General features: G+C 27.0%; 3 protein-coding genes across 3 annotated transcripts; 2 read left to right on the top strand and 1 right to left on the bottom strand.

Annotated features, from left to right (window-relative positions):
* Positions 1 to 94: 94 nt before the first annotated feature.
* LOC132931603 (uncharacterized) lies at positions 95 to 6,501 on the top strand. The gene is made up of 6 exons (XM_060997480.1): positions 95 to 309; positions 2,058 to 2,449; positions 3,320 to 3,716; positions 3,929 to 4,119; positions 4,783 to 5,074; positions 6,298 to 6,501. Exons 1-6 carry the CDS (start codon positions 169 to 171, stop codon positions 6,499 to 6,501), a joined length of 1,617 nt encoding a protein of 538 aa, XP_060853463.1. The 5' UTR covers positions 95 to 168.
* A 3,602-nt stretch (positions 6,502 to 10,103) lies between these two features.
* Positions 10,104 to 13,208, top strand: LOC132920636 (dihydrolipoyllysine-residue succinyltransferase component of 2-oxoglutarate dehydrogenase complex, mitochondrial). Its single transcript, XM_060983170.1, has 10 exons — positions 10,104 to 10,777; positions 10,894 to 10,979; positions 11,043 to 11,116; positions 11,193 to 11,264; positions 11,470 to 11,525; positions 11,605 to 11,713; positions 11,771 to 12,125; positions 12,196 to 12,394; positions 12,460 to 12,711; positions 12,773 to 13,208. The coding sequence occupies exons 1-10, from the start codon at positions 10,688 to 10,690 to the stop codon at positions 12,905 to 12,907; spliced, it is 1,428 nt and encodes a 475-aa protein (XP_060839153.1). The 5' UTR covers positions 10,104 to 10,687; the 3' UTR covers positions 12,908 to 13,208.
* Positions 13,133 to 16,404, bottom strand: LOC132920643 (26S proteasome non-ATPase regulatory subunit 12). Its single transcript, XM_060983183.1, has 8 exons — positions 16,250 to 16,404; positions 15,951 to 16,130; positions 14,687 to 14,923; positions 14,255 to 14,538; positions 13,968 to 14,192; positions 13,731 to 13,899; positions 13,534 to 13,611; positions 13,133 to 13,448 (listed from the first exon to the last, which is right to left on the bottom strand). The coding sequence occupies exons 2-8, from the start codon at positions 16,122 to 16,124 to the stop codon at positions 13,230 to 13,232; spliced, it is 1,386 nt and encodes a 461-aa protein (XP_060839166.1). The 5' UTR covers positions 16,125 to 16,130; positions 16,250 to 16,404; the 3' UTR covers positions 13,133 to 13,229.
* Positions 16,405 to 17,548: the final 1,144 nt, after the last annotated feature.

The following is a 17,548-nucleotide window of genomic DNA, read 5'->3' as shown; positions in this document are numbered from 1 at the left end:
TTATGATTAATATTATATATTATATAATAAGTATATAATAATTCCGTTTCCCAAACAACAATCAGCAGTATACCACTGATTTATTTTAGTTGAATTTTTTGTTTGAAATTGAAATAAAAATAATATATCATATGAATTAAACATTAATACAAATATTTGAATTCAAACATGTCGAGTATGGAAGAATTTCTCAAAATAGGTAAAAACACAACATCTGATATACTTACTCAACATTTCTTCTTATACATTTCGCATATAAAGCGAGCATTTGACAATTTCAATCAACGTATGGATAAAACAATTGTTCAGGTACTCGGTATATTTAATTGGTACCTATAAATGTATAATTTATAACAATTAACGGCGAGTATAAGTATACAAGTGTACATACAATTAAACAGATTATTTAAATACCTGCCAAAAATATCCTGAAATATTGGAAAGTGATTGTTTGGTATTTGGCTATATAGATTAGTGCATTTCAAGCTGGGTGCTATGAGATTTTATTCAAGAAATTAAATAAATATTTAAAAAAAGGTGATGAGGTGGGTACCACTCTGCTGTACATTCGGTGTGTTATTTAACTACTTTTAACGACTTTAATAGGTGTGTTAACTTTGAGTTCAATGATAAATTATTATATACGAATAACAATTCTGAGCAGAAACGGTCTGTCCAGCTTATATCACTATAAGACACTAAGTATATATTATATAATACGTTTTTTAATATAACTATTAAAATCATTTATTTTATTTTTAGTATTGCGGTAGATCGATAATTTTTTTTCCGAAAACAGCATTCATTAAATTTATTATAATATAATAAATAATTATTTAATATATAATTATTATTATATTTATACCATAGAATATCGTTGTTATTAACTTTTGTGTTTATAATACCTTACTAGTTACTGTAAATACGTAAGACAACATGTATACCATTCATAGACAATATTGTTAATATAATCTACATATTGTGAAAATATCATTGCATTTATAAATAGTTAAATTAGTAATATCATGTATAAAAGTTTTAAATCTTGACAAATAATGTTTTTTGAATTATAACAAAATAATTAATATTGCTAGGTATCAATCATTAAAATATTAAATTCGTCAAAATTTAAACTTTACTTAAATATCTATAAACAGTAATTATGGTTGTATATTTTGTAGTTTTTTTTAGTTTTTTTTTAGTTCTAGTATGAACTAAGAGGAACATTGTATTAAATTTTCAAACTTAAAATTTAAAATACCTACAAATAAAAAAAAGTTGTACCTATGAATTTTTATAATATTTATACTAATATAAGAATAATAATTCTATAATAAGATTTCTCGGTAAACTTGTCATCGATAGAAAAACTAAAGAAGAATCTTGTTAAATATTTATTAAATTTTCAAATCTTAGATATAAAACGAAAATGTTTTATGAATTTTTAACTACAATATATTTTGTAAACTTTCAAAATGTTGAGGAATTTTGTTAAAATTATAACTTAAAGCGATTAAAAAAAAATACTTTAACTATAAATCTTCGATAGTTTTTAATTGGTAAATGTACAACTTAAAAAGAACCTAATATTAAGTTTTCTAAAAATTTTGTCTAACGATAAATTGTCTAATGGTAACATCAAAATATTTTGAAAATAATTTTATGTTTAGGAAACATTAACATAAACCTTCTGTGAAAATTTCAAGTATCTAAGGTTATTCGTTTTTAACTAACACTAAAAAAACAGTCAATTTTATGAAAAATTGATTTTTTTTGTCATAATTCTCGTTGTTCAATTCGGTAATTTTAGTAAGTAAGTACTACAAATAAATATACATCATTATAAAATCAATGTATTCATCACTCCACTATAAGAATCTAAAAAGTCGTAGAAAATTGTCGGTGTGTCGTAAAATTTTTGTGAAGAATACAGTGTGTCTTATTGTTTAATAAAAGTTAAGAAACCGCCGATATAGACAGTAATATCTATGTAAACTACCCTATATTAAAATATTTTCGTAAGATATAATAATAGATATATTTCCCCATTTTTTTAGGCTTGGATTAATAAACTAATGGAAAACCCTCATCCAAATAATTTTAAAGCAGTTAAACGTAATATGTATTTGGCACAGTTACTAATACACTTATATGATGGAAAGTTACGAGCTCCATTTACAAGAATGCCATCTAATAAACCCTTAGAGACCTTTGACGAATTACCGTTATACGGAGAGCCGGATACTGCACTTGTGGAATACAACGTAACTCCTGAAGTATTTAACAGAGAACTACCGTTAGATGAACTTAATCATATTTCATCGGATGAACGGACATATATAGCTGTTCAAAGTTTAGATGACGGCTTTACAGTATTTGGATATGTAGCAGTTACCATTGGACATGTAGGTACAGGTCCGCTGTGGTTGAATTCCCGAGGAGAAACTATGTAAATATATAAAATAAACAATTCACCTTTTATATGCAAATTAAATCAGTCTAAAACATACTTTTATATTAAAGTTAAGAGGACACTATACCCGTATTTGCTATCTCCGTCGTACAAGTGCGTAACACATTAAATACGAAATCTACGCTCAGTAGTTCATGTTTAGCTTCGTTAACTTTAATATTAGAGTGAATTGACCTATTATGAAATTGAATTGTAAGAACTTACCATTCAATTTCATAACATGTAACAAAACAAAATTTCAAAAATTTGAAGTTGTATTCGTATGTAGATTTCTTACGACAATTTTTATGTATATAAAATTTTGCATGTATAAAATAGTATAAACTTTAAATATGACTCGTTTAAAAATGGATTTATTATAAAAAATAAATATAATATGAACATTATGAACATAGATAAAGTTCTTACAATTGAGTTTCATAATGAGTCAATTCATTCTAATATTAAAGCTAACAATGTTAACCGTGAACTTCTTAGTGTAGATTTGGTTTGTTATGTACTTGTAAGACAGAGACAACAAATGCGGTTGTATAAAGAGACATCTAGACACTGGTACATAGAAACATTTTGAGAATACATGCAATTAACAAAACCACCTTTTTTATTTGTATAAAACTTATATAGTGAAGGATGAATGATTAATAATTTGATGATTTGCAATAGGTAATTGTTTACTTATGAAACATTTAGGTAATTTTTTCAATTAAAAATTAGAAGAAATTAGAAAAACACATTATATTTTTGCAACAGTAAAACTAAAATTTAACGGGAATTCAGAATTAGTTACTATTTGTAAATTAGGCACTAAATTAGCCAGTAATCATGTAATACTTATATTTTCTTTAGTAAAAGTCCAATTCCTACTTATCAAGATTTACCAGTAAGTTCTCCTTTAACAGAGAACTCACAAGAAATTGAGCTTGATATAATGGACAAACAGGCAAATAAAGGCCTAGATATTTTAGTAAAAGAAATATGGGATGTGTTATCCGGACGACATACCCCAGACATCAGGGAACGTGCTGGTGGCTTTTATCGCGCGCTGTATACCACTATCAAACAAGAAATGCTTAATGAACAAAATAATCTACACTGGACCAAATGTCAAGATCCTTTCGTTAAAAGGCTGATATTTTTCTTGTTGGAAGATTTAATGGTTGAGGGTATACGTGACATAACAGTTTTCCGTCGATTTAATCAATTATCGATGTTAAAAAAACGAATCAAAGCTATTATAGTTGAAGTATGATTTTTAATCGTGACCATTATTTTTTAAATATACTAATAGCTTATAATTATTTATCAACATATAATGAATTAAAAAAATAGTTAATATTTTGTTTATAAATATATTTTATCTAATTTCTCGTATTTTTATATCATATTATTGGCTGTTGATTATAGCTATATTATTGAGTGCAGATGATCTAATTATGTAAAAGATCTGTTGTATAGATTGAAACCAGACAACGCTTTTTTGAACAAGTCAACAAGTCAATAACAATACCTAAAATGCAATTATTTTTACATCCATCGATTAATAGTTCAAGCTTTATATCTGAAATTATATTACAAGAAGCACTTAAAATGGGCCCAACAACTAAAGATTTTCTCTTAACACAGTATCCTTCTTGTGTGGTAAAAAAGTAAGCTGATATACATATAAACTTTGTTTTTAAAAACCAAATTTATTGTTGTTTACTTATTTTTAGTTCTTAATACCTAAAGTGAAACAAAATTGATTGGTTTTAATATTTTTAATAATTTAAGCTTTAGATTTAGGAGCATCTTAATTCATAACTATTATAACATGCTTTATTATTATTTTTTATTGAATATAAATTTTATTGGCTTATATGTATATTCAATATTACAATAAATTGAATAAATAATATGCAAAATATATAGTTAAACTACTAAATTGAAAACTTTAATAATATATACTTGTATATGTATATATTGAGTCAAGTGTAAAAATATCGGTAAATCCTGCAAGAATACACAAAAAAGTTTGGCTATACTCCAAATGATTTTTGTGATGAGAGGATTTTTACTAAGTTTAGTATATTTTGTTGGTTATATTTATAATACATGAATAAATTACTTAAGTATACCTACTGCTAATATTCAGCTAGACACCCAAAAAATCAACCAAGAGACAATATAGAAAAATTAGACTAACTTATTTAACTTTTACAAATGTAAAATATAAGTAAAAACTCATCAGCCCGTCAATTTTTAATTTCTATGTAAAAAATTTTTTTGTTAAATTATATGTTCTTAGAATAATTAAACTTGTGTAATTTTAGATTTAAGATAATAATTATTAATGAAAAAAAACGCATAATACAGTTAATCAAAATGCGTTTAGACAATGTAACAAATGAAATGTATAAAGATTTTAAAGATTCGATAAGACAAGGTTTGCGTGATTATCAAGCGGCTCGAAATGAATGGCTTAGGGTTTGGCGAGTAATCAGAGAATACGAGGAAGTATTAAAAATTGAAGATTTGAAGTTGACTGCAAATTACAAAAATATCAACGAAAAATTTTTGGAAATAATAAAAAATGAAATTGATATAACGAGAAGACGTTTTAAGGTAAATATGTACAAGTATAGTATTTGTACATGTATAGATTAATTAATAGAGGTCTACACAACCGAAAATTTGCAACCCAGTCCGGATTCAATTTGTCATGAGTTTACAATTCGGCTCAATTCGGATAGCGGATATCTCAATTTTTTTTAACAGTAACCTGGCCCGGGTAATTTTTTTCTAAATTGTTTAAATACTCTTTGTGTATTATAAGTATTTAAATACTATTATCAACATTTTCTTTTTTGAATTAAGTACACTAAAATACATTTTTACACAAATGATACATCTATAAAAATACATTGTTATAAACTTATTAAACTTTAATTATTTTTTAATATTTCAAAATAAACCTATGAGGTTCCCTCTTAAATATTGTTCTCTATAAATTTCATGATTAGTGTTTTTACTTTAAAACGACTTTTTGATGCCGTTTTGTTTGTTTTCCGTGGACAAGTTTTTACTGCTAAAAATGACGAGTGTAGCGTCCTCTTAATATCAACCCTATACAAGTCCTGTTGAAATATGACAGAAAGTCCTAATCAGAGCATGGTGAGTTTTAAACATAGATATAAAATATGATAAAGTGTCTATAGGTTAAAATCACTGATAAATATAACTTTTTATCCGTGCTTAAAATAAAATAAAATGTCTCGGCTTGCATTTTATTGAATCCGTCCTAGCCCATGCAGGTCTTTACTAATTAGAGATTAGATTAATAACTATGGAATATAATAATAAGTATAGAGATTTTTTGTTTTTAGATTCTCAATAATAATATTATACAAACTTATTTTTACATTTCATATAGTTTTTACTTTTTTAGTTTATTTTAAGTGTTTCTTGTTATATATATAATATTAATATAAACAATAAAATAATTATTTGTTTGAAATTTGAAAAAGATTATGTTTTAAAGTAAAATCAAATAATAATTAACCAAATCGGAGTATGCTTACACAAATTTTAGAATAAAACGAATTCAAACAATGTAATTTTTGAATATTTTCAAATACCAAATTCTAGAAATAATATAATAAATATTCAAATCTCCATGAATTCGGATTTTATTAAATTTATTTAAAAACAAATTCTAGCACATTTCAATAAATAATATAAATAATAATAAAATACCGAGTACAGAGTAAATACAACTTTAAACAATAATAACTAAAAAAACTCTCTTATATTAACTTATATAAATTTGTTATTTTATGGTATTTAAGAACACCAAAGAAAAAATCAACAAACTTGAAAATGACATTTATTTACTAAATAAAAAGATACATGAACGAAATGAAATACTTATATTGGAAAAAATGCACCTAGAAGAACAAAAAAAAATGTATAAAGATGAAATAACCAATGAAAACATAGAAATACAACTAAGAATAGCTACCATCGATCATTTGAAAACTATTATAAATTGACTTAAGAAATAGTGTTACCTATTAATAGTATAATTTATAATATTATAAAAATAAATATATTTATAATTGATAATTGTATTATGTATTGTATCCTAACTTTCATACTAATATATAATACTAATATTGGCTAAACTTAACTTATTATATGGGTATAACTATTAACTGCAGCGTTTTAAAAAATATTTTTTTATTACTTACAATTGATAGATTTTGTGCGAAGTGATGAATTTATTGATCTTACAAGGATGTGTTTTTTTCGTATTTTTTTTTAAGGCATAAAAATGTTCTAATATTCAATACTGAGGGTTGTTTTTGGTCGCAAATTTGATACTTGTACTTTGGAACTTCAAATGTAATAAAAGTGTTTTTCAAAATAACCGTAATAAAATATTTAAAAAAAAATATTATCAAAACTGCCATAATTTGACTTTGTTTATTGTTGTAATTCCTAAATGAATAATCAAAGATAATTTAAATTATAAACAAAAAATATCTATATCACAAATATAATATTATTTATTAATTAACAACAGACGATAGTAGTATCCAAAATCACAAAAATCTAAGATTATTTTGTGGTTAAAAATCATACAAATTTTAACTTAATAAAGCTTGAAATTTCAAAAATGAATACATAATTTTTCATAAGCTGTTCTTACTGGAATTAAAAAACAAATAGATATTACATATTTACATATTGTAAAGATGTAAACTATAAAGTCATATATTAATAACGTAAAAAAGCAATTTATCCTTGAACGAGTTGAACGATTTTTTTATATGTTGTTGTAAATATTAAAAAATATTAATCGTAGAAATATTCCATTTACTTAAAATCATAATTTTTTTTTCAAAATATTTAGCTTATAGATAAGTTATTATAATTTCGAATTGTCGAATTTTTTTTGTGTGTAAGTTTATAAAAAATTTGAAGTTCATTTAAAAAACCGAAAATGTAATATGAGATTCCACATCGATTGTTTTTATTTCAATCTAAATATATCAAAAATACAAATTATACAATTTTTTTGACATCTTCTGTACTTTAATTTAATAATTAATACCTATACTAATAGTACTGAAGTTATATTTATATTTTTCAAGCGTAATTTTTTTCTAATTTTTAATTTTTATTTATTAATTCAATTAATGTTTTAATTTTTAAAAAAGTTCATTAAAATTCAAGACTGATTTTAATATACAGGTTTTGGTTAGTATTTCTTGTAATTTTTTGATGACGCAATATTTATTGGTATGTTAGATCAATAAATTGAATGACTTAAAAAATGATTACAGCCGAGTTAGATTGACAATTTGTTCTTTTCTATGATTTATATAAGTACCTATGTAAAATACTAAAATTTATATGCATCGAACTGTTCTATCGAAGATATCTACACTATTATTTATTTCATTTCATTTCATTTCATATACCTATAAAATAAATACTGGGTAAAAATTACTTATGTTGGGGTGCCCTGCCAGAGGCGTAGCCAGGATTTTTATGGGGGGGGGGGGCTAAATACTTTTAACTTGAGTTAATGAAAATCGAAAACAACAAAACAAAAATACTGGTAAAAGTGGTAACATATTATTATATTAACGTTGATTATATATGTTAACGTATTGGCCATTGGGCATACGTAAACTGCGCCTAGCTGACCTTTTTTTTTCGTAAGCTGCGCCCGAAATTTTATCCATGCTAAAAAGGTATAATGTAAACTGTGCCAGACAACTTGAAACGCAGTATCCACCTGAAGTATGGGCTCAAGCATTAGCAGAACCAATATTAACCACTAATGCATGCAAGTCTTTTCATTCTCACTTTAATTCTAGCTTTTATACAACTCATCCAAATATTTTCATGTTCATAAAAAAGTTAAAAGAAATTCAAAAAGAAACATATATTAAACTAAATAGTATAGGTAAATCAACCTTTTAAATACCAAAAATTATATTTCCAAAACAAAAAAAAAACGCGAAAAGTTACAAAATTTAATTAATAAATATAATAGTGGTCAAGCTCCAATTCATGAATATGTATCAACAATATGTAATTATTTGTAATATTTGTAATTACAGTAGAAATTGTATTTTAATTTTTAATATTATATATTTTTTTAAATTATTAATTTAATTTAAATTTAAATTATTCATATTATATGGCTGTAACGAATTAAGCATACATTAAAGATAATTTTGCAAAAATATTCATGGTGCTGCAGGTTTTAAAACCCTGGTGCAGTTTACATGTCACCTTTTTACACTTGATAAAAATTCGGACGCAGTTTACAATCGTCGAACGTATTTACTATTTTAAATAATTAAAATTTGTAGACAATATTTCCATATTTAAATTTAAATATTTCAAAACAATATAAAAAATACAGCCCTTATAGCCTCCCTCTCCATGGCTACACCACTGGGCCCTGCAGAAGTTCAACTTCTAAATAAAATTATATAAATATAATACATGTATTTGATTTATGATTAAGGAGATTGAAAGCGTTGATTTTCTGTCTGTCTAATATACACGCAACATAGGATTATAGACGTGTTCTATTTACAACGTACCGATTGATAGAATGAAGCGATAAGAATTCTAAAAACAGATTTGAATTTGGTGTCAAGTCTTCTTGGGATCGACTTTTTCACATTTTTGAATTTTTGGTTTTAAGTTCTTCAAAAATTGAAATATGTCAATTTTTTAATATAACGTTTTTAGGATTTTGGGGGGATAAAATCAAAAATGTGGGAAAGTCGATTTTAAGTAGACTTGATGACAAATTCAAATCTGTATCCAGAATTCGTATCATTTCATTATATCAATCAGTACGTTGGAAATAAAACACTCGTATAATTCTATGTTGCGTGTGTGTTAGACAAAGACGAAAAATCACCACTTCCAATCCCCTTTAATATTAAATTACCTATCTTACATTATCTAATTTACTTTATTATTATAATTCGTCAGGAAATTAATAACTATTGCAGTTACCAATTAGTTTTTTTTAATCAATTATAAATTGGAAGATTTTTAGATTTTTTTATTATAAAATTGTTTTGAATATCTTATCTCTTGTGATAATTCCTTATGATATTGGTTGTAATAAATTATAGTGGTTTTTCGATACTTTTCCGTAATTTATTGTGTATATATATGTATACACTATAAAGTATAATATATTATGTACACTTTATATGCAGTAGAGATAAAAGCCGAACACGAGCCTATACTACTGCTAGATTAATCCTACTCAACTATATTGTTATTTTTTAATTAGATTATTATTGTGTTATAATAATAATATGTAGGTTATACATAATATAGGCATATATTTATAATACACATATGATATAATATATAATTGATATAATTAGGGCGGAATGTAAGTGTAATTGTAAATATCTCAATCGCGTCTTTTGCGCTTGCGGTATGTGCGTTGTCGAGACTATGTAATGTTTAACAGTCTAATGTCTAATTTAATAAAAAAAAAATTATAACAACGATAACGGCTGATCGGGTCAACGCCAGATTAATAATAATAATATTAGTGCGAATCTAGATGAGCATAAGTATTGTGTATTTATATTATATTTCGTAGTAGGTATGGCGACGACGATAGATTTGATCGCGAAGGACAACGCGTCCCGTTGCTGAAAGTGTTTATACAAAATACAAGTTTGTACATTTTTGTTTCGTGAATAAGTAGATGTAGATTAATCTTGCCATTTCGCCATCGTCGTTATTCCTCATTCGTTGAGATTTTGCGACAAATACTCACGTATTTTCCGAACGTCGTTCGATTTGAATTCACGCGTAATTGCCGCGCAGTCGTGTCGCGAATTAATAAAATAAGTCACGAGTGCCGGAGTGTGTGAAACATGTGTTAGGTTTTTTTTATCACCGAATGTTATCTTTTCTGTGTCCTAGTCGTAAATGACACTGACCTCTCTAGCGCCGCTGCTACGCAAACTACTACAAAAGTGACCCGAAAAATTATTTATCTCGCCAAGTCTCCGAGAGACAGGACCGGACGAAAACACTGACCTCGTCATCTCTATCAGGTCCCCTCCCTCCGTTTTCGCACAGGTAAGTCAAAGGCTAACGACGTGACGAACACAGTCCACGGTTTTTGTTCTCCTCTCCCCGAACGTGTTTCGCGATTGATCGCTGTAAGCCGAAATGGCCTACGGTATGTTGCACGTCGTCAGGGGTCTGCACAAAAATGCCCTGAAGACCACCGCCGCCGCCAGACGGACGGCCCAGTTTGAGGTAAGTTATACATGAGGCTGTCGATGAATAAATTACTGCCCAGAAGACTGGTAGTCGACTGATTGAGCTAATATGTATATTCTTGTTTCATCCTCTCTGTTTTATCACACTACTAGGTTTCAAACGATACACGGAGGGTTCTCCAAAGTAACGAGCCTGCCTGTCCAAGAAGGGGATTGTCAACAGTTACCATTTCTCATCCGTAAGTAGTTATTAATACCCGGAATTTTAAATTTCAGTGTTTTTTTATATTTCTTTTTCTCAGGATATCGCTTTATAGTTCATCTAATAGACGGTCTTTTGATCAATGCCGCTATTTTCAAACAAGTGCAATCCTCTGTAAGAATAACATAACATACAAATTAAATATTTATTAGAAATACTATAATATAATTAATATCATATTTATTATTAGGGGAAGAACACGTCTTGAAGACACCAGCTTTTGCCGATTCAGTCTCTGAAGGTGACATGAGGTGGGAAAAAAGTAAGTAAATTGTAACACATTGTAGTAATTAATTTTTGCTAAAATGTTATAATTTTATTACATTTTACTTGTGCAATATATTATAATATATAAAAATGAAACTTTACTAACATGGCTTGTAGTTACCTACTATGCATAATAAGCTTCTACATACTTCGTTGAAATAATTGAATAAATTACAATTGTTTATTTTTTTGTTTTACAGATGTTGGAGACACAGTAGCAGTAGACGAAGTAGTTTGTGAAATTGAAACAGATAAAGTGAGAAAATACTTATAATAAAATAAATAAATATTCTTTTAAATCAATATTAAATTGCTATTTTTATTAATTTTTTAAGACGTCAGTTCCTGTTCCTTCACCAGTCAACGGAGTTATTGAAAAACGACTTGTTGAAGATGGTGCTACTGTTAAAGCTGGACAAGATTTATGTACAATTACCATTACGGGTAAAGATAATTTTTTATAGTTGATTTCATAGATATTATATTTTAATAAATTATTAGAAGGAGCACCTGCCAAAGCAGCTCCTAAAGTTGATGACACCCCTAAAGCTGCAGAACCGGTAACACCTGTGGCTGCAACAGTAGCTGCTCCTGCTGCTGTAACACCTCCCCCACAGGCACAACAATCGCCACCTCCACCAAGAGTAGCTGCACCACCAGCAGCTGCCCCCCAAATATCAAAACAACAAGCTGCCATTGTTAAATTACCACCAGCTGATCCCACCAAAGAGATTACTGGAACTAGATCAGAATACCGTGTTAAAATGAATCGTATGCGATTACGTATTGCTCAACGCTTGAAGGATGCTCAAAATGTTAATGCCATGTTGACCACTTTTAATGAGATAGACATGAGGTAATCATCAAATTTTTAAAGTATTTCTATTAAGATAATTCATATCCTACAATTTTAAATTCAAATTTAGCTCGATCATGGATTTCCGTAAAACTAACCTTGATGCTTTTCAAAAAAAGCACGGTTTGAAATTAGGTTTCATGTCTGCATTCTTAAAAGCGTCAGCTTATGCCCTACAAGATCAACCAGTTGTCAATGCTGTAATAGAAGGCAATGAAATTATCTACAGAGATTATGTAGACATATCTGTAGCTGTAGCAACTCCCAAAGTATATATTTTAATTAACAGCACAATTTGAAAAATTGTTTTAAGTATATAACATTTTATTAATAGGGTTTATTAGTGCCTGTTGTGCGCAATGTACAAGATATGAACTATGCAGATATTGAAAAAACTATTGCTGCTCTTGGTGAAAAAGCAAAAAGAGGTGCTATTGATGTTGAAGATATGGACGGTGGTACTTTTACTGTCAGTAATGGTGGAGTTTTTGGATCTCTAATGGGAACACCAATTATCAACCCACCACAATCTGCGATTTTGGGAATGCATGGAATTTTTGAAAGACCTATTGCTGTTAAAGGACAGGTAAAACTATAACTGCAGTTTCTTGTTCTTGATAATAATATATTTCTATTTTATTGATTAGGTTGTCATAAGACCCATGATGTACATAGCCTTAACATACGATCATAGGCTTGTAGATGGACGTGAAGCTGTATTGTTCTTGCGCAAAATTAAAGCTGCCATTGAGGATCCTAGAATAATTGTTGCAGGATTATAAACAACAAAATAATTTGAAGCCAGCCGTACTTAGACATAACAAGCACTTATTAATTTAATTATATTATATTGAATTTATTCCTAAAATATTCACAATTTTTTTTTCACTCATTAATATGTAATTCTCTTCTTATTCGCCCCTATCATTGTTTAATGTGTATAGTTATTGTAAAAAATATAAATTGTTTATACTCATTCAAACTATATAAAATTGAAAACGAGCAAAAAACTTTTGGATGAGTATAATTTATCGTAATTAAAATAACAATTAAATTATTATTAAATTTGTGTTTTTGGGGAAATTTACAAATGTTAATTATTTCTTAATGAGACAGTAAATGTTTGTGAACCATCTGTTCTTTGTTGATGAGATGAGTAGTATTATTTACTAGCTTCATGAGGTCATTGAGTCCAAATGACCATTCATTCAACACTTCATTAACTGATTTTGCAACTGAAAACTCAACCACACCTGAAGGACGATCAATTTTTGCTTTTACAGATTTATCTACGACCATATTAGATAACAATTGTTCAGTATCCTAAAACAAATATTTAGTTTTTTTTTTTATATGACAAAATGATTTGAATTTAAATTAATGAAGAGTAACATTATTATCATCTTACCTCTAAAGTCATATCTAATAACTGAGCCATTCGAATAACTCTGATTCTTGAATAATATTTGGCCATTACACGTACATTCTATAAATATAAATAAAAAACAACAATTATAATTTTCTATAAACAATAATTATTGAAAGGGGCTATAAATATTAATATAAAATGTATTTTAAACTTAAAAATTGTATTTGAATACATACATGTTCAGCAACTCTATTTTTAAGATCAGCCCAACGTTTTTTCCCCTTTTCAGTGCTTTCTGAAAATACATCTGTAGCTGTGGACCCAGATTTTAGTTCACTTTCATAATCCTTGCTCAACTCTTTCCATTGAATTAATTCCATGGTAGTAAACAATTGCAGAAATGATCTATCATAATAACATATATTATGTATATTATTAAATATAATATTTACATTAAGTATAAAAATACATACTTGTATTTTGGTATTTTTTGTAAAGTTTCATCTTCAAGAATTCGGTGAGTTAAATCAGACTGATGATTATCGTACGGAGCTAATATGAGGTATAATATAGCATTTTGCAAAGCAGCATTGCATTTTGTTTCATCAGCATTAATCTCAGGAGTAACTTGAATAGCTCTATAATGGCGGCAAATATCTAAGTATAAACCATCGTGTTCACCCAGTTCAATCATTAATCTGCAAAATATAATTAATAATAACTATTTAAAGATTGAAAATTTAAATTTTATAATTCTTACTTGTAGTATTTTAATTTAAGCTCTTGTATTTCAGGTTTATCATCATCAAAAAACTTTGTGTTTATTTTCTTAGAGATAATCTGTGTACGAATATAATCTTTCTTAGCCAAACATAATCTCATCTGTTCTAAAATGAGTTCAACTTTTTCTTGTTTTTTCATTGAACCGTATGTCTCCACCTGCAATTCTTGAATAATATTTGCAGCGCCAGTTACATCACCTTCATTTTCTTTAATTAGAGCCAACTTCTGTGTTAGACGAGCTCTTTCTACTTCCACATATATCTAAAAAATAATAAATTGTACTTTTATTTTAAAATATTATATGTATTTTAGTTTTAATAAACTAAATTAATAATGAAATTCAATAATACAACATTTATATTTATACCATCACATTGTTTTAATTTAAAATAAAAATGGAGTTATTTACCTTTCCTTCAGTAACATTTCTAAGGGATTCAATTAATTTCAATTTTGTCTCTTTATCTGGCGTTTGGTCAATGAATGTACAACATTCTCTGACCATAGCTGCAACCGCAAGTTTCAACTGTGATCTTCTTTTAGTTAACATAACAATATGTTCATTAAGTAATGCCCATTCTTTAGCTTCAAAACAAAGTTTAACAATAGCAACCAAAACTCGACTAGTTGAAGCCATATCAGATCCCTGAAAAATAATAATATATTAGAACATTTATTTTTTTAAGTCAAAGTAGGTTTATTGTATGTTATATAAATTATTATCCAAAAAATGTATTAGTCTTTATGATAAAACATAAAGTATCTTCAGAGGCTTTCAAACATAGGTTATAAACTCATAACTAAGGGTTGGGACTTGCATTTGCATGTTTTTTTTTTTTTTGTAATGCTCGTAGAATGCTTTAGGTTAGATGGAAATTATTTTTGCGATGTAATTTTTTTTGTATATTTCGTCATTTTTTAAAAAAGAGCAAATTTGTATATTTTTTAGCATATTAATCAATTTTTTAATATTTTTTTTTAACTAAGTGATCTTAATTTTGTTGGCTAATATTGTGTTTGTATAAAGTTCAAAAGAATTTTTTAAAATAGTCATCTTGACATAAAATTGTATGATTATTTTTATCCATCAGTAATTGAAGGTCTTGTTATCAACAAATAACTAATATTATTTATTTTATTGGACAAAATTGCAATAAGAAACTTAATAACATTTTGAAAAAATCAGTACATGTATAAAGTTTGTGTATTGTGATTATTGTTATCGTTATATTACTATTTATCAACTAGCCTACATAATTTAGTGTATATTTTTGACTAATGGAATTATTTAATTCTGTAACCAAATCAAATTAAAAATATATAACAATTAGTATTTACATCTATGCAGTTAAAAAAAATATTTTACAAATTTTGCATTATTTCATATTTTTAAATGCATATTTTGATCATTTTTAGTGCAACAAATCCCAAACTCTAGTCTAACAGGTTTTAATCACCCTTAGATATTACAATAATAAAAAATCTTAACTAATTCAATTGAAACAAATAACAATCTTTAAAAATAGATTTATACAAGACATGGGTGACATTTAAAATTACTTTATATTAAATAGGTACAAAATACATATATACATTTAAAATATAGATACTAATAAGTAATAAAAATATATGATCAGATATGTAGTTGTTATGATATAAAAAGAATAACTTACGGTCCTAGTTTGTTTTTCAAGCATGAGTAATGTATCCAATGCTTCTTGTAGTTTACCACTAGCTGCCAAACTCTCAGCAATAGCAATTTTTTCATCGCATGTAGCACTGTAGTCCACTTCCATTTTCACTATACGACCACCATCGGTGGTCAAAGGTTCCAAATTGTCCATCATATTGATCTTTATTTTAAATAAAATACATTTTTGATTTCAATACCATCGTTTAAACAAATACAATGAAATATAAAAAAAATCTGAAGAGCAAGAATATAAATTGGGTATTATAGTATAGCACTTACATATTTTCAGTTGAACGATAGGGTTTCTTATATGTATTTCAATTCACTCAAGATACAAAGAACTGAAAGAACTAAGAAGTGTAAAAGTAATACAACTTTAAAACTGTTCGTAATTCATATCAACATTAAATTACCTAACTTGTTTTATAAAATTGCAAATCACGAATGTGTTGTCGATGGGGGTTTTCATGGAGGAACTAACAAAATTTTCTCTTTTTTTCGCTAAGAACAACAGTCTAGAATAGATAGCGTGGTTGTGATCGATTCGTTATCCATAATTCCACGATGTAGAGACTAGAGAGAGCTGCTCTTTACCTCTTTCATCCATATTGACCATATTCCGTTGATTAAGGAACGATATTTAATCTATTCTGTGATAGTACGATACACGATTTCACAATTTAAATTTTAAAATCTTAAATTCTTAAATCGTGGACTGACATGCTGATATTGTGTTATTAATTATTATTAACAGAATTATTCTGTGGTGTCACCGTGGTACTCATTAGTCACTAATTGTATCAATAAACTAATTTAAATTTTTATTGTATAATATATTTTCTTAACTACGCTAATAATTAACAATATGAGTACATGACCATAAAATTAGTATGTAGCAGTATCAACAGTGTAACTAATGATAATTATTAATTAATATATGTTAACATTTATTACCCAATTATTAATATTAATTTTACTGATGACAAAATATATTATAAATTTTGTCATGATTTTACTCATCATGAATTCATATCATTCATGATATTGAATAAGAAAATGATAATAAAATTGACGATAAAGAATACGGCCATTTTGCAGCCATTAGAATTACCTGTCGGCTGTCAGTGTCACTACTCGTTAAACGTTTTTAATTGGAAATAGAATATGAATAGAGTTTGAAGTTTGAATGACACTGTACTTTTGGTTGGCTGTGTAGAGTAGCAGAAGAATAATTTTGTGATGAGCACCACATTCCACCGCCAATCAGTTCTTTCTTAGTTTGTAATTAATATAAAATCCAATTTGGGGATTTAAGACCGTGGTCTAAATTATATAATTGTATCTGTTAAAGTTAATTCTAGTTTAAACATAATAATTAATCTAATAACATGAGTTTAATTCACAATGTAGAGAATATTCACATAAATTATATTTATGTAGTTAAATCACAGAATAAAGTGTTGAATTTTAATACCAACAAGTAAATCAGATAACAATATTCGTTATAAGAACCTAATAATTTTATTGTGCAGTTGTGCACACTACACAAAACATATATTTTTAAATCTGTAACAAATA

Source organism: Rhopalosiphum padi, chromosome 1 (assembly GCF_020882245.1).
Source record: "Rhopalosiphum padi isolate XX-2018 chromosome 1, ASM2088224v1, whole genome shotgun sequence".
In the NCBI taxonomy this organism is placed as follows: Eukaryota; Metazoa; Arthropoda; class Insecta; order Hemiptera; family Aphididae; genus Rhopalosiphum; species Rhopalosiphum padi.
Note: the sequence above shows the minus strand (reverse complement) of the source record. Positions and strands in the feature narration are given on the sequence as shown.

Excerpts from the sequence above, each read along its gene's own strand:
- LOC132931603 (XM_060997480.1), top strand. The coding sequence starts at position 169 with ATGTCGAGTATGGAAGAATTTCTCAAAATAGGTAAAAACACAACATCT. Across the intron at positions 310-2,057 it reads TGGATAAAACAATTGTTCAG|GCTTGGATTAATAAACTAAT; the intron begins GTACTCGGTATA and ends CCATTTTTTTAG. Across the intron at positions 5,075-6,297 it reads TAACGAGAAGACGTTTTAAG|AACACCAAAGAAAAAATCAA; the intron begins GTAAATATGTAC and ends ATGGTATTTAAG.
- LOC132920636 (XM_060983170.1), top strand. The coding sequence starts at position 10,688 with ATGGCCTACGGTATGTTGCACGTCGTCAGGGGTCTGCACAAAAATGCC. Across the intron at positions 11,714-11,770 it reads ATGTACAATTACCATTACGG|AAGGAGCACCTGCCAAAGCA; the intron begins GTAAAGATAATT and ends ATAAATTATTAG. Across the intron at positions 12,395-12,459 it reads TAGCTGTAGCAACTCCCAAA|GGTTTATTAGTGCCTGTTGT; the intron begins GTATATATTTTA and ends TTTTATTAATAG.
- LOC132920643 (XM_060983183.1), bottom strand. The coding sequence starts at position 16,124 with ATGATGGACAATTTGGAACCTTTGACCACCGATGGTGGTCGTATAGTG. Across the intron at positions 14,924-15,950 it reads TTGAAAAACAAACTAGGACC|GGATCTGATATGGCTTCAAC; the intron begins GTAAGTTATTCT and ends ATTATTTTTCAG. Across the intron at positions 14,539-14,686 it reads GAAATGTTACTGAAGGAAAG|ATATATGTGGAAGTAGAAAG; the intron begins GTAAATAACTCC and ends ATTATTTTTTAG.